This window comes from Nesoenas mayeri (genome assembly GCF_963082525.1).
Source record: "Nesoenas mayeri genome assembly, chromosome: 3".
In the NCBI taxonomy this organism is placed as follows: Eukaryota; Metazoa; Chordata; class Aves; order Columbiformes; family Columbidae; genus Nesoenas; species Nesoenas mayeri.
Genome location: NC_137544.1, coordinates 83,753,954 through 83,770,408, shown reverse-complemented (window position 1 = coordinate 83,770,408; position 16,455 = coordinate 83,753,954). Strand labels below are relative to the sequence as shown.

Sequence of the window (16,455 nt, the reverse complement as noted above, 5' to 3'; positions counted from 1 at the left end):
ATTGTAACTGGTACCTAAAAGCTGCAAGCGATCCTTGGCCATTGCCAAATTTGTCATCATTTTAGATTGCAGACGTCGAGCCCGTTCACACTGATCACCTTACAAAGAAAAATCAATGTTAAAACACAAATTGTTAAATCAACGTTTTTAAGTGCTAAAATACTGACGCCCAGCCTTTCATCCTCTTCCACCCCTTACTATCCTCTCCATTAAGGAATACTATTGCAAAACTAATGAAAAAATCCTAAAGTTTTCCATTTAATGAAGAATTTAAAGTTGTTTGACACTATCTGCTTTACAAATACTGTTCATAGAGTGGTGGGAACGCAAGCATTGCTTTGCATATTCTCTAACATTTCATGCTGACCTAATATATGTTGTTTGTCACTGCATTGTTCTAAACAGAAGTTGAATATAAAATATTTTTAAAAGCTTGAAAAGTGACTGAGAGGCAAGTACAATTTAAAATAATTCACTTTGGCAAAATTAACAGATTTAAATTCAGTTGACTGTGTCCCTTTACATCTCAAAACACAGAGAATTACAGTCATTAATATCAAACTTTCTAAAAAAATAGTGCCTGTTCAAGTCAGGCCTTTTTTTTTTTTTTAACTGTGCAGTTTAGACAGGTATCAAATGCCACTGATATTGCTGCTTAAGTAACATGTCACCATATACTGTTCACAAACATTTCTAAACATAGCTGAGGAACAAAACAGCAATCTGCAAAAGCAGTCACAGGTTTGGGTTTTCTTTGAGGGGGTGAGTGGTTATTAATACTATTACTTTGATAACAGAAATTCTTAGCAAATCCTTCACCTATTTTTCTATGGTACATACCTGCTTCTACACTACATCTTAAAATGTTTCCATATACACAGATGGTTTTCTTTCTTTGGTGCAAATGTTCATTTTTTTGGCATAACCTATGCAGAAACACAATGCCAGATCATCCCAAATTGGGGTGTTTCTTTTTTTAGATATACTGAAGGCAATATAAAATTCTGCATAAGTGAGAACATGAACTGTCAACTTCAGCAAATCAAATCAGAAGTAAATATTTTGGCATTCCCATTATATAAGAAATAAAGTGTTTTACTTTAGAATTTTCATCACTGCTCATGATTTTGGATGGTCTGAAAATATTTGCAACAAGATTTGCATGTGTAATAGACCAGAACATTAAGGTAGAACAGAGAAATGGACCAGTGCTCACCTACAGCTAAAACAGGAATAAGAAATATTCTTAAGAATAAATGCAAACAGCAGACCATTCCTAACAACTACCATTTTTAGCAATATTGATTCCTCACTTTGAAGAAGCCATAAACCAGTATCTTTTCCACAAAACTCATAACTGGCTTACCTTTACCAATTACTAAGACAGCTATTCCTTTTTCCAGTTCTTCAATTCCTTTCTTATACCATTCAACAGCTTGTTCCTTTTGTCCTGCTTAAAAAGGAAGTGAACCCATTATTTTCTGTAATGAATTAAAGCTTAGGAATGCTTCCATACAATATTGCATAAAACAAGTAAGAGAAAGGAAGAGATATTTGAACAAAATCCTATGATTTAAAGAAACACTTAAAGGGACACTGTCAACTTTGTATCTCCTTAGTTCCAAATAAGCTTTTCTATTAAAAACAGGTACTAGACCAGCCTCAAATCACTTTTGCCCGTTTTATGAACACTTCTCCATCTCCCCAACAACCCACCTCCCCCCAAACAAACAAACAAAAAAAACCAAAACACAACCAAAAACCACAAACACACGACACCAACCCAAACACACACAATAAAAGGTAAAATAGCTAGCTTACATATATTCATCCACAACAGAAATGGTGAAATTAACCATTTTTCTTTCTGGAACATCAGATTGAGATGGATCTTTTAATCTTACAGTGATAGCTAATACCAAAGTCAGATTAAAAGCACAGAAACTCCCCAAGAAAAGCAATGGCTCTAAGGTACCACAGGAGTGAGACACGAGACACTTTTCTTCTGGTTAACTTCTGTACAGAGCCACTCATTTGGCACGGGGTTATTTCTTTGTTCATCCCATCAGGAAACTGCCTTATTGTAGGTGTGTGTCAACATTCACATGAAGTACAATACATGTGCACCTCTGTACCAACAATGTCCTAGATAGAAACTACAGCAAATACAACCATCAACAGGCCTATGCCTCACCTATCCTACCTGACACCATCACAGCAAATAACCTGTTGAAGAGATATGAATATCTACTTCATGGTGCTCCCATTTTATAAATACTCTGCATTAAAAAGACACTTGCCTGCACACAGAAACATACGTTTACAAGGTAGCTATGTCACACCAAGCATGCCTTGCCACACAGGAATACAGTACATTCGGTATTACAATTTAAACCTGATTAGCATTAACAAGCTGCTAGTGCTAGAAAACACAAAAATGCCTAGAATGAAACCTTCAGATACCACTACCCAAGTTTCAGAAGAGGCAAAGTTTCACAAAACTATTCATAAGTGCCAACCAATTATCAGTGATTGTGTTGCTTCTGCACTCAAATCTTTTGATAACTTCAATTCCAAACCTATTTTCTAGCAAATTTTAGTGTCAGTAAAAATATTTCAATAAATTTCTAGAATCCTCTTAAGGGTTTTCTCTTGTTCCTTGATCTGCTCTGTAGCATGTTTTTTTTTTTTCCTTAAGCTTCTCCCCATCACCTATAGAAATAGTTTCAGCTGCAGTGTAAATAATACTGAGCATGGCTACTAGAAATAAAATTTGAGATGGTTCCATTCAGGTTCTGCTACGGCCTGAATTGCTTTGCTGTTCTGAAGAGCAGTTGTGAACATACCACAGTCATCATTAAAACCTCATTTCCACCTTTTTAACTGGATAAGTTTTAAAAGCAATATACCAAACCCAGCTGTTTGCAAAGGCAGTGCTCTGAACTGCACAGAACGGTTTACTAGTTCTCAGTGATTGAGACACACGATAAAAAAGTCACATTCCTTAGAAGTCATTAATTTGCTGTACTGGGTCTGGTTGGGATGGAGTTAATTTTCTCCACAGCAGCCCCAATGGTGCTGTGTTTTGGATTGGTGACTAAAACAGTGTTGATACCACACTAATGTTTCGGCTGTTGCTGAACAGCACTTGCACAGCCTCAAGGTTTTCGTTTTCCCAATCTAGACCCCCAGCAAGTAGGCTGGTGGTGCACAAGAAGATGGGAGGGGACACAGGCAGGATAACCCACCCAAACTGGCCAAAGGGGTATTCCACAATGTGTAATGTCACACTCAGCAAAAACACCTTGGGTGGAGGAAGAACATGGTGGGGGCCATCTTCCAAGGCAGCCGTTGCTCAGAGACTGGCTGGGCATTGGTAAGCAATTGCCTTTGCATCACTTGTCTTCCCCCCACCTCTTTCCTTCACTTATTAATGTGCCTTTATGCTGAATTGCAAGTTTTCTCACTTCTGCTCCTCCTGTCCCCTCCCCTGTCCCACTGAGGGGAGTAAACAAGTAGCTACATGGATGCTCAGCTGCTGGATGGGGTCAACCCACAACACCACAGGTGCCTTCCCAGTCCCTGGAAAAGATGTTAAGCTTGATTTTGAACATATCAAAACAAGAATATTAATTTCCCAATAATTCAGAAACATAAAAATTACCAGAAGTGCTATCATGATTAATGAAGTACCCATAGCTTCCAGAACAGCAATAACACTGCATAATTAACAGGATAATAAAATAATCCAGAAATCCTACAATTTCACGTAGTGTCCCTAATAAATCATTTTCTGTTGAAAGTTACAAAAAACTTGTTCGCATATCAAATAAATTCAAAGGTATGCAGGTACTCCAGTAAAAACAGATAAGCATATAACAAAGCCATGCATTAAAGCAAAGCGAGGTCTTTCTCAGTGAAATTAATATTGCATTTGCAGGGCTGTAACACCTTTGCAACTGCTTGTGTTAGCAAAGATTTTTTTTCCTACTAGATGTATGACTTGTGTAGCTAATTAATATATGACAACTCTAAATATATCCATAGAGCAAGTCCATAATTAAAATCAGTATTTGAAGGCTTACCCTTCAAACCACCAACAGTTATAAGCCACAACAGTGGCAAAGGCACCTGATAATTTAAGACTTAGATACTCTTCACAGAGCAATCATCAACCAGACTGAAGTTTTAAGCTATATCATCTTCTCTCATGCTTTGCTCCTATGACCCTCAATGCCCTTATACTGTACATCTATTCTGAACTAACCTTGCTGCACACAGTGGGTTTTTTCTCCCAGAGCTTACCCTTGCCACTCCCAAAAAGTACACGCAAAGCAAGAGACACCCTTATCTACATGGTGCTCTCAGCATGTAGTTTCTATTAAAGGCCTATTCCTACATTTTAATCTCATCCTCTAGGATAGCAGTTTCACCAAAGCTTAAAGGGTATAGTAAGGTATTCTGATGTTTCCACATAATTTTAAAACCCGGCACAGCATGCTCCTAAGGATGCTGACAGAGTTGTGCTGCTGCATTTAGACTAAATGGCTAAATCAAATGCACTAGCAATTGCTTTTTTTTTTTTTAATCCTCTAGACAGAGAAAAAAAATCCTCAGTCTTGTGTTTTATTTAATTGAACCTTAAACATCCTCCTTAACATCTTCTAGTCACAGCGACAGGTTTTTTTAAGAGTAAGCATGTCAAACAGTTTAAGAACAATATTTTCAAAAAGCAAGTGCCAAAACATATGAATAAATATTTCTTTCCTTACAAGTCGGATTACTCCAAATGAGTAGTTTGAGAGCCAAGTCTCCTGAAGACTCACTTCAACAATTCCAGTATTTGTCAGACAGCACATTAAAAGGATGCACCCTTATTATTGTCCCTGCTGCTTTTGTTGTTCGTGTGGCCTGGTTAAACCCAAAGCTAGTTACAGTCACACCCCCCGATTTTTAATCGCCTCACCCACACCTCCGCATGAAAAGCTTTAAAGTTACCAGGGTGAAATGCAAAGCTTTGTTTTGCGGCCGGACCGTGCCGGGGGTGCGGGGGTAACCGATACACACAGCGGCAGGCGCTCGCCCTCCCGCACGGATCCTCCGCAATCTCTATTTTCGCACAAGCGGGTTTTGCTCGTTCTTAACTCAAACAGGCAGCCCCAGTCTCCCGGCGCACGGCCGGCAGGCCCTGCCCTCGCTCCCTCCCGACCCCGGCCGGCCCGACCCACCTCCCGCCGCGGCCCGGGGCGGCCGCCGGCGCTGTCTTACCGCTCTCGTCCTCGTCGATGCGCAGCGCCATGGAGATGCACTCGAAGGCCCGCTTGTGACAGGCCCGCACCGTCTCGGGCGCCCCGCCGGGCTCGGGCGCGTCGCCGACCCCGGCCCTGCTGCCCTTGGCGGCCATGAGGGCGCCGCGGGAGAGGCGCTCGCAGAGCCAGGCGAAGAGCAGCCCGAGCTGGAAGGCGACGAAGCGGAGCAGGGCGAAGGCGGCGAAGAGCGGGTACGAGAAGTAGTACAGGTTCCGCTTGTGGGGGGACGCCGCTGCCGCCGCCCCCGCCGGCGGCACGGGGGGGGCCGGCCCGGGCGGCGAGGAAGGGGAGGCCCCGGCGGTCGGGGGCGCGGAGCTGGAGCCGGCTGAGCCCTTCTTTTTCCCTCTGCCGCCCGGAGAATTCATTCACCGCCGTCGCCATAACCCGCTGCCAGGGACTGACAACAACCGGCCATGGCGGCGGCGGCGACGCCCCTTTCGCTCAGCCCCGGGGGAGGAGTGCGCTGCGGCGCTCGCCGAATGGGGGGCGGTGCCGCAGCGACCGCCACAATAGCAGGCGGGGATGGCGCGGCGGGGCGCCTACAGCTCCCAGCGTGCCGCGGGGCGGGCGGCGGCAGCGCCGCGCCCCGCACGGCTCGCGCGGTGCACGCTGGGAAGCGTAGTCCCGGGCCGGAGAGGGCGGCCGTGGCGGCGGCCGCAGCGCCCGGGACGGGCTCCGGTGGGCACCCCGGCGGCAGGGGCGGCGGCGCTGGAAAGGGTGAGCTCCGCGTCCTGGCAGCGATGTGCCTGGAAAGCATCAGCCCGCTGCAGCCCTGACCGAGGCCTGTAGATTTCAGCGCATTGAAACACACCGAGTGGAAAGACGATGAATAATTTAATACAATTAGTTATTCTGACCGGAGTTGCGAGCCGCCCTACAGGCAAAATGCAGCGCAGGTACCTCACGTCACGCCCCACAGGCAATCACGTTTAGAGGCAGATGAGGAGGTTTCAGGGAAATCTCCTCTTTTCCAAAGTCACAGGCCTCTCACTTAGTGCAACATCCAGTAATTATTGCATCCATCCCCCCAGCACTGTAGAGCTGCCCCCAAGAGAATATTCTCCAGTGCTTTGTCTGCTCCACATTTCTGAAATTGAAGTGACAGACTGTCTCCTCACATGGAGGAAACAAATGTAGTTGTACATACATTATAGATACATCATTTTAGAGAAAAAATATCTTTTTCCACCCTCTTTGCAAATATGAATACCCAGTTGTCCCAGCCACTGCTATCAATTATGTGCCCAACTATAATATTTAGTTATTTGAGTCTTTCCTGATGAGACAGATCCTCCAGCTCCCTACTCTTGATTATTTCCAATCTTAAAATGCTTTGGTACACTTGGTCTAGCAAACAAGGGGAGGCATCCACACGCCAGCACTCCCACATTCTGTTCTTGGGTTTGCTACCGCCATATTCAGTGCTGTAGCAAACCCCTTTCTTTGTACTTCAATCTTCCCCCTGCCCCCACTTTTAGTTTTTGGTTTTGTTTGCCAGTTGGGTTTTTGTTTGTTGTTTTGTTTGCGTTGTTACATACTCACTGTTCTACAAAGAAAATGTCGAGCACTACTGATGTTATATTAGATCACCTCTCTCCTAAACGCCAGAACTGCATACAGTACTCCAGACTGTCCCAAAAGTATAGAAAGATGCTATTAATTAATTCAGTGTACCAGCTAGCTTCCACAGTTTATAGAAAGAAATTTGGGGTGGTGGGGTGTGTTAATTAAAAGGATATACCAAATTGAAATCACTACTGCCCCCAGTGTCCTATTGTCTTTTCCTATATTACTGTAAAACACCTGTTTTTCTTCTTGTTTGCTTTTGCCACATGTATTTTTAGTACAGAAAGTTCCCCTTGTAACATGTATTGTTTTTCTTTTAATGACAGAACCAAGTATTAGTTTTCTTATTGTATAAAACACACAATTTTATTAACATGTAAAATAGCATAAGCATATAACCTAAAATAACTATTGATGACCTAAACCAATTATTAGACAGAGACAGTAAGCCTGCCCTTCAGCCAGTGCTCATCCCACTGTCACGACAACTTGTCCAGACGGATGCTGTGAGGGATAGTATCTCCTGTATTTTATGAGTCTTCAACATGGTATCTCAGCAAAAGATTTTGGAATCAAAGCAGACAAGCACCACAATCACAGAAATTAGGAAGGTACAACTACGCTGTCAACACAGCTTACCGTTGCACACAAGGTTTAGTTAGGAAACATTTTCTCACTCCCAGCACATTATAGCAAAAGCTGAATACAACAGAGAATGTATAAAAGGGGAAACAGGGGGCTAGGAGTAAAAGCATTGATTTTTCTTGGTAGCCATTGCTACAAAAAATTCAGGTATTTTACATATAGTTCTAGCAATGACATTTTAAAGAATATTGTGAAAAAAATAGAGACTCAAAGTGGAATTAACAGCTTATACTTATTCACATTAAGAATTTACTTACAGTCCTGTTTTAAGTTTTAGGAAAAAAAAATCTCGGGATTTTGCCTTTTGTGTTTTCACCTAGCTTCCTTGACACCATCTAAGGTTGCCAGAACTAGTTATGTGAATTGACACAAAGACAGCTACATTTGCAGGTCCTTCAGTTGAGTATCAAATCTGGGACTGACTGCACCACAGTTTTTGAGCCTGCTTATCACACTGATAACACTGTCAGTTCTGTAAACATTGTTTCAAATTCACTGATGTAAACACACTTCATTGCAGTCCTATTATTACATCAGAGTATATTCTAAGAAGAACATGGCATTTGGTTATTTGTCTATACTGTTGATCTTTTAAGAGCATCAGCTACATCATTCTTGCTGCTGTGACAACAATGCATATGAAAAAAAGAAAAAGAAATAGACCAATTGTTGTAAAACAACAAAGAAGTTTATTTTCTCAAAAAAAAAAACCCACTACAGGAATATAACTACTTTCTCAGAAATAAGAAGGTTCTAAAGGCCTTTTAAATCTATCAGCACAAGTGATGCTGCCACACACAGAATTCCCAATGGAAAAAGAAAAAAAAGCCAGGCATAGATGTTCAAACACTGGTGCAATTTGTAGCAGCACAGCAACAAAGCAGCGGTAGATTTTTCATTTCTTGATAGCTTCATGTGAAGACATGATGATTAAAGCTGACACAGAGAGAAAGCTGAGCAGCTGCATTTTTCTTAGCACAAAGACAACTAGGCAAAATTAATGGCCAACATTGTTTTGCAATCTGTACTCTACAGAGTTCGAAAAAGTTATTTTACTAACAAGCCCCCCTTTTCAGTCCAAAGTTAGCTTCAGCAAAGTTATAAACATCCCAGTGAACTCCTCAGATGTCAAACTGCATTGGTTAGGTTTCTGTACCACAAAACTTTCAAGGGACAGTGTTTTTCAAAGGCTTGCTTGGAGAACAGAAACATCCCGCCAGTTTTAGTTCCGACAAGATGCCTACAAGCAGAATTACCTGCCTGCTCCCCCACAGCTAGCCTTACCCAAGGCTCCTCGGGTTACAGCTCAAAACGGTTAACAGAAGCCACGACAGAGCCTCTGCTTCGGTGAAGAAAATTACTTTATATAAAAAGAAAAAGCCTCAGTCACAGCCGCTTAGCGTAATACCGACTACCTCATCAGACGCCCCAAACACGGATGGAGACCGGCCAGACCAGGCCCTACAACAGGCACCAACACACCCCTCCTCACCCAGCCGCCCCTCTGCCCTTCTCTCTACGGTTGAACAACCGCCGCGCGCCCCGCCCAGCGAACCGCCTCCACGCGCCCACCCGCCAATGGGGAGGAGGCTGAGGAGCGACAAGGCCCCGCCCAGGGATGACATCGCCTAGCGCCCGCGCGAACCTCCCCACTGTTTTCCCCCTCCCGGCAGGCCGGCTCCCAGAGGTGGGCGGGGCTTTGTGTGCGCAGGCGCAGTTCGCCGGGGTTAATCGGCGAAACGCAACTGTTTCACTTACGTGAAAACAATTTACGACAGCTCCGCCGGCGGCTCTGGTTGCTGTGGAGAGGCTGCAGGTGCCCAGCCGAGCCCCGGTCACACCGGCGGGTGAGAGCGGCGCTGGGGGAAGCGGGGTGGTCGCCCCTTCCCCGCGGTGGTGATTGCGTTATGGCCGGGGCCGCGCCCCGGCGGCGTCCGCACGTGGCCCGCGGGGCGGTGCGAGTCCCAGCCCGGCCCGGCGGGCGGCGGGTCCCGGGGCACTGGCGCCATGGGGCGGCGCGGCGGGCAGGCGGGCGGCAAGGGAGAAAAGAAGGAAGGAGGGAACGGGGCTGTCTCCGCCTTCCCGCGGGCGCTCCCGGCCGGGCAGGGGGGCGGACCGGCGCTTGGGGCCGTTGTTTTAAATGACGAATGGCGCGTTTTGTAATCCCGGTGCCGTTTTATTCAGCGGGCGTAACGCGAACCTTAAGACCTTTCTCGGTTCAGTGTGCGGGAAAAACGTGCACGAGTTTGGCAGCGGGGGAGCGCAGCGGAACTCCGTTTGCTCTCTAGAAACTGCGCCTTAGTAACCAAATGATGCAATATCTGTCAGCTAACACTTGTCTGCATCTCAGCCTGCTGACCTGCTTCTTTTATTGCTTTCCAAGATTATTGTACGTCCAGCAAATTCCACTTTTCTCAGCATGGAGGCAGAACAGATTATGGAAGGACAGCCTCAGGTAATGCAAAAAATGTTTTATGTGCATCGTGCTACATCTGTAAAAAGGAGCATTTCCACTTTGCTGACCATGTGTTATTTTACAGGTTCCAGAAAATCCCCATTCTGAATATGGTCTTACTGAAAATGTAGAGGTAACAAACTTTGTCTTGAGTCTGACCTTAGCAAATGTCATGTTCCCAAGAAAGTTAGATGGAAACTATACCAACAGATACTAGTGTCTTGCATAACTGGCTGTTAATTAACATATTTTCTGTTGTGTTGCATTATACTAAATGGTACTGAAGTAAATAATGAACATCTTAGCAACGTGGGGTTTTTTTTGAAGTATGCGATGTTCCATTAATATGCAACAAAAAGCCAGCCAGACTTTTATTACAGGGAGGGGAAAAGGAGGAGTTGCTGGGATTTCTATAAAAGTATCAAAGGGATGAATTTTTTTAATATTCTTGTAAATAGAAATATTGTATTGGAATAATCCAAGCTGTCTTTAATTATGCCAAGAAGAAGCAGGTACAATCTGTTGTCTTCATTGTTGGTAACATTGTGGGTTAGAATAATAACTATATGACATTTGTTTACTCTTCCTCATTAAAGCCTTCAGTCTCCATTATAAGCTTCTACTCTATGCAAAGCTTTTGCAGAAACTTTTAAAAAATGTCCTTTGCAACTGTTCTCTCTGATAACTGCCTGCCTGTACATTTCAGCTTCCACTACAGAACCAGAACGCGTTGGATACATTGATCTCATATGGGTAGATGTGTGTGTGTTGTGTTGAGCACCTTTGGTTTACTGACAGTGGCAGGGTGTCCTTTTTGAACTACAGTTAATGGTGTAAGGTGATTCAGCACTTTTTTGACCAAAATGCACCTGAAAGCATTTTGTGTATGTTTTCTTAAGTTTTCCACCTGTGCTTTAATAGAGCACAATCTCAAAGTGCTTGAGTTTTAACAGAGTCTCCTCTGTCAGACTTCACCTGAATTTCTAGTGGTTTTAACATTTTGTGTTAGAATTGCGTGCACACAGGAACCATTTAACTTGGACCACTCTTGTTAGTCGTCGTTCCTGTCTCCGTGGTGTAGAATTTAAATCTGAATGCAAAAGCAGAAATAACAGTGATCCACTGGGTGTCTTCTGTTTTGGAAAACCTATGACTTTCTAACAATGTTTCTCCCAAACATAAGAATTTAACAGAAGGCTCCTCTGGACTAGATTTTTGTGCAAGGAAAAATACGCACTTACATTTTCTTACAAGATGTAAAGAAGTTAGGACCAGTGAATTGCAGAGAAATGGGTACTTTGCACTCATACTTCAAAGTAGATGTGTCTGCTATTAGCAATGTTCACTCACTTCTTCTTTTTTTTTTTTTTTTTTTCCCTACCTCAGAGGATAGTAGAAAATGAGAAAATAAATGCAGAGAAGACATCGAAGCAGAAGGTGGATCTTCAGTCACTACCCACACGTGCCTACCTAGATCAGACAGTTGTACCTATCTTGCTACAGGGACTTGCTGTTCTTGCAAAAGAGAGGTAAGATGCTTCATTGTTCCTTAAGAAAAACAAAGGTCTCAAACTTGGGTAGTATGTCACTTGTTCAGTGACCCTGCATACCAGATGTGGTTTTGGTAGTTGTAAAAAAGTCATTACAACAGGTTTATGAACTGATGATTACTATGATTGGCTATGCAGGATGTGTTCCTCACTTAGGTGCATATGGCATGATAAGAGTTAGTTATTGAATTTGTGATCTCACAATGAGGTATGCTACTGCAAAGGTTTTGGACTGATGTTTTTTTTAAAATTTTGTCACATAATTTACCTTATAGAAGGAAAGCAAGAAGTTGTTCTAGTTTTGAACAAGATTTTTGTAGTGTGAAATTGTAAAGAGTTCTCTTGCCATTTGAAAGAAAGACAGACCAACCAGATAGGCCTGACGTGCATCTTTGTTGGAGATTAAAACACTTTATAAAGGATGAGGCTGTCAACACAGTAAGAAGCAAACTGATAGTTTATCCTTTGAGTAAAGATTATGCTATCAAGATTCCTCAAATCTCTTATCAGTCAATGTAGGAAGGTATTGTTTAATAATAGCAAACAATCGTTCATCTTATCCAAATGAATTTCTAGCCTTTTGGTATATCCAAACTATTGGTGAGTCATACCACATGTAACCATTTCTCAATTTTGCCAAGATAACATTATCAAAAGTTGGTATGGATGACCATAATCGCATTGCAGTATCTACAGCCAGAACAACCATTAGCAATGTCTTAACCTCCAAAGGAGCTGTGAATCTGAACTGCATTGTACAGACAGCTAATAAGGCAAAAGAGCACCTAGGAAAGTGTGTACACCTGAGTGTACAGACCTTCCATTGACATCTGTTGGAGTTCTACTGTGGACTTAATGTAAAACACAGCCTTGAGGTGGATACCCAATACTTACAGTCTGCATACTTCTGCTACACACAAAGCAGACAAACTTTTTTTTTTTTTCTTTTAACCTTTCTTCACTATGGAAGGAGCTGTTCTTTATGGGGACTCATCACAGGAGTGAAATTGGAACATTCATAGAAGAGGTTGGGGAACGTATAGGAAAAAAACCTAACAGTATCAAACTGCCAAGGTCAAACTGGCTATTCATTTGAGCATATTAAAACCTCGGGGTGCCAAAGCTGAACTACCAGCTCTGCTGTATAATCTTGTGCTTAAAATTGAACTGGAAAGTAACTAATGGATGTTAATTTTTTTTCTAAGGAATATAGAGATGTTAGCCCAATACAGCTGATGACTGTGCCTTGAATTCAGTAGAAGCTGTCTTCCAAGATAGTGAGCATATGGATAAATGACATACTTGGGAGGAGTCAAAACAACTTATGTCAGGGCTCCTAAGTCTCTTGGAGTTCACTGACAGAGTCAATGAGGACACATAAACGCAAATCTAATTTATACAGTCTTAAATTTCCAAAAGGTTTCTGGCACAGTCATTCACTAATGCTTTTAAAAATAGTAAGTTACTGTGGGATTAATGAAAAAGCCTCCATATGGACAAGGAACTGGTTGGAAGAGGGTAGAAGTAAACAGTGAATTTTTATGGTGAAATGAGCTCAATGCTGGAATCCTGGAAATGATCATGTATAGCTATTTGAAAAAGTGTCTGACAAGATTTGTTCATGATACTGAGTTTTATTGAATAGGTTGGGGGGTTTTGTCTTTTGTTTGGTTTTAGTTGATTGACTGTAAAGTATGGAATGATATCTGTATAGGGAGTGACTGAATGGATGATACTTCAACCTGGAAAAGAGGTTTCTGAGACACAATATCTTAGCAATCTGTTAAGTCATTAATAGCATGGAGGTTCTATGTTGGGATGGATTATTTATCATCTGTTCTGATACAGTAATCAAATTAAGCTATGAGGTAGAAAATTCATAAGGAACAAAAGGAGATGATTCTTCACAGATTCCATAAGTAAGCTATAAAACTTGCATCAGGTTGAAGACATATTGTTTGGGCTCAAGGGGCAACTGGTCAAGGTTGTAGAGGAATTCACCAGGACTATTAAAGGTGCTAGTTCAGGAAGCTGGTTAACTGTACATGCTTGGAGGCCAAAAAGATGGTCCAGAGAAGTACCTCTGTGCATTTCTTCCATTATTTATGTTCCTTATAGGCATATTTGCTCACTACCAGGACCTTTGGTCTGACCCAGTGTGGAATAAGTAAGCATGGCATTTATTCTGCAGACAGAATCTAGATTAGCAGGATTCATGCACTGAAGCTGAAGGAGCTTTTAAAACAAAAACTACTAGACTAAGGCCAGTGATCAGAAGCGTGCATTACCGACTACTTGCAAGTTACAACCCTTCTCAAATTTGGGAGTTTTTGTTGTGTTCATTTAAAAAGAAACAGCAGTTACCAGAAACCTTGAAAACAATTCTAATGCGGTAACCATTTCAAGAAAATAAAGCAAGAAAGCACTGACAGATAAATTTAAATAGCACAAGTTAAAGAAATATCAAATGCATGTAACTTCTGATGATGTACATACAGTATTTATGCTTACAGAGCATAGGATTGTAGGATTAACTAGTTGTAGGATTAACTGTATTAGCAATTTAGGATGGTGACTGAGACTCATTAAAAACTTAGTCATGAGACATAAACTGGAAATTTATAGGGTAACTCAATAGTTGGTCATCCTTAAATCAATGCTCACATGGGTTTGGGAGGAGTTACATTGCTTTTCAGGAAAGGTTATTAGTTCTTCAGCTGCCTAATTTTATATAACAAAAAATAATTGCTTTTGATTTACTTTTTTCTTTACAGACCACCCAATCCCATTGAATTTCTAGCAGCATATCTTTTAAAAAACAAGTCACAATTTGAGGACCGAAATTAACTGCATAAAAATGAGGACAATTTGGCTGCTAGACTGAAATGCTCATTTGCCGCAATTTGTTTTCTGCTGTAAAAATCCTTTGGAACCATGATGTTGTCTTTCTTAATAGCACAATTTACTTTACCTTTTGAGTTATTTAATAAAGAACACTTTACATTTCATTTGTTCACTTGTTTTAGACCAGCTATTAAGAGACTTTCAAAATAAAGTACTGAAACTACACTACTGATGATGAAAGTCTGGATAATTCTGTGGGGCTCCATCACCTGAATGGATGAAACAAAGGGGAATAACTTATTATGGGAATCACATGAGTGGTAATGTTGATTTTATAAAGCACCCTTCACGTGCAAGGTACCTAAACAGAAGGCAAAGGAATTAAGAACAGTTAGAATTTATTCTGAGGATAGATTGATTAGATAGAGAGGGGAGATGTTGCTTCCAAACACTAGGAAAAGGGTTTAGTTAAAACAATTATGTTTAGCAGCAGAACAGGTCACCTGCAGACAGTGTCCAGCATTTTAAATAATTAGATGAATGAGGTGTGCTATTTAGTATTTGTTACTGATCTCCTGTGACTGGTGTGCTGTGCTGGATTCTACTGAAATACAGAATAAAGTTTGAAGGGATTTTAAAAGGTTCTGTAATTCACTGTATTGCTACCCCTAGTTGGAGCAGTCTTTCTCTGTCAAAAATAATTATGCAGTAAAATACTACATCTTCTGATTTCCCCCCCGCTTAAGTTTACTAACACCACTGTTTGCTATTTCTATTCTTAATGTCTTTGTCTGACCAGCTCTTTTTAATTTTTTTCCTGTAGTCACCTCAGTAGGGGTAAAGGCCACAGGCCTCAGGGTACAATATAAGAAGCTGCAACAGAAGACTGGGGCTCAGAAGAAAAAGACAGAATTAAGACAGTAAACAACATGCTTTGAAAAAAGTATCAGCAAATGTCTGTGAAAATATGAATATTGTAACTGGAGAACTGGCTCACTAGGTTATTGGTAATGTGTACAGGGACTGGTCACACCCCTCAGAATTCCCATTTTTGTTTTCTGAAACTTGTACTAGGGAGCATAATCAATGTTATTCAGTAGCATTGGATATTGGAATGCAGATTAAGCATAGCCCAGTTTTTAATAGACTGGGAGAATTAACATAATTTGTTTGACACTCACAGAAATAGTAAATTTGGCTTCCAAGAATTGCTCAGTTAATTAAAATCCTAAATTTTTATTCAAATAAGCTTCAGTATTGCCATCTTACCATTTCCATCTCCATTCCGTGTTTCTTGTTTTACTGCTTTAACATAGCAAGCTGTCAAAGCCTTGTAAGTTAAATTTGTTGCTGCAAGGGTTGGAGGTTTTTTTCTGAAAGAGATTAAAGGCTACTTTTTTTTTGTAATTATGCATAAATTCACAAAAAGAGCGACTAAAGATTCTCATTTTACTTGTACCTATGACATAAAGATCTACACTGTGTTTGCAGTATATTCATGTCCCCCACTGCACAAATAATATTTTACCTCAGTTGTCCTGACATCTAGATGACTTCCCTGTGGTAATCTGAAGATTTCTTGGTTTTAACATAGCATTGCTTCTTTAGTAGCTTAGATAGATGGGCATAAAAGTGGCCAGAAAATAGATACTTCAGAGGAAAAACTTAACTTTTCAGTAGTCTGCTAGCTTGCCGGGGCTGGAATGAGATCTGGCTATTACTCCTAGGAGGAAGGCTCTCAATATTTTATATATTTCTTAATATGCTAAAAGAGAAACATTGAATTAGTGTAGTCCAAGAGCAGTAAGATTGGGAGAGGGGAAAAAAAAGGGGGCTATGGGGGGAAGAAACCTGCAAACCCAAAATGAAACCTAAAAAGTCCTATTTTGGAATATGTACAAAAATTGTGGAATAAGATTACTAATTCTTCTGTGTTGTGGTGAACACAGTTTCCATCAAACACTGACACTTTAAAAAGACACTGAAAGGATTTTAACAGCAGTGTTTTGACTCTAGAATGAATAATAACATCTAAGTGAAGATGAGGAGACACCATAAAGACTTGGTAGTGCTATTTTTATTGCTA

At 41.5% G+C, this 16,455-nt stretch overlaps 2 protein-coding genes across 8 annotated transcripts in view; one reads left to right on the top strand and one right to left on the bottom strand.

Annotated features, from left to right (window-relative positions):
• The window catches only part of SPAST (spastin), a 40,188-nt gene extending 34,365 nt beyond the window's left edge, over positions 1 to 5,823 (bottom strand). For 2 of the 6 annotated variants that reach the window (XR_013922034.1, XM_080343059.1), the window contains exons 1-3: positions 5,269 to 5,821; positions 1,367 to 1,453; positions 15 to 98 (exon numbers count right to left, since the gene is read on the bottom strand). Coding sequence is in view for 5 of the 6 variants with exons in the window: in XM_080343059.1 (XP_080199185.1) it covers positions 15 to 98; positions 1,367 to 1,453; positions 5,269 to 5,674 (577 nt within the window). In the remaining variant the exon portion in view is untranslated. Of the gene's footprint in view, positions 1 to 14; positions 99 to 1,366; positions 1,454 to 5,268 lie in introns of all 6 variants that reach the window. The other 4 variants (XM_080343062.1, XM_080343061.1, XM_080343063.1 and 1 more) reach the window with 3 other exon arrangements.
• A 3,423-nt stretch (positions 5,824 to 9,246) lies between these two features.
• DPY30 (dpy-30 histone methyltransferase complex regulatory subunit) lies at positions 9,247 to 14,594 on the top strand. 2 transcript variants are annotated; one of them, XM_080341128.1, is made up of 5 exons: positions 9,247 to 9,367; positions 9,904 to 9,975; positions 10,061 to 10,108; positions 11,362 to 11,504; positions 14,300 to 14,594. In XM_080341128.1, exons 2-5 carry the CDS (start codon positions 9,940 to 9,942, stop codon positions 14,370 to 14,372), a joined length of 300 nt encoding a protein of 99 aa, XP_080197254.1. In that variant the 5' UTR covers positions 9,247 to 9,367; positions 9,904 to 9,939; the 3' UTR covers positions 14,373 to 14,594. The 2 variants fall into 2 exon arrangements, with proteins under 2 accessions (XP_080197254.1, XP_080197255.1); XM_080341129.1 differs by lacking the exon at positions 9,247 to 9,367 and adding an exon at positions 9,402 to 9,821.
• The last annotated feature ends 1,861 nt before the right edge of the window (positions 14,595 to 16,455 follow it).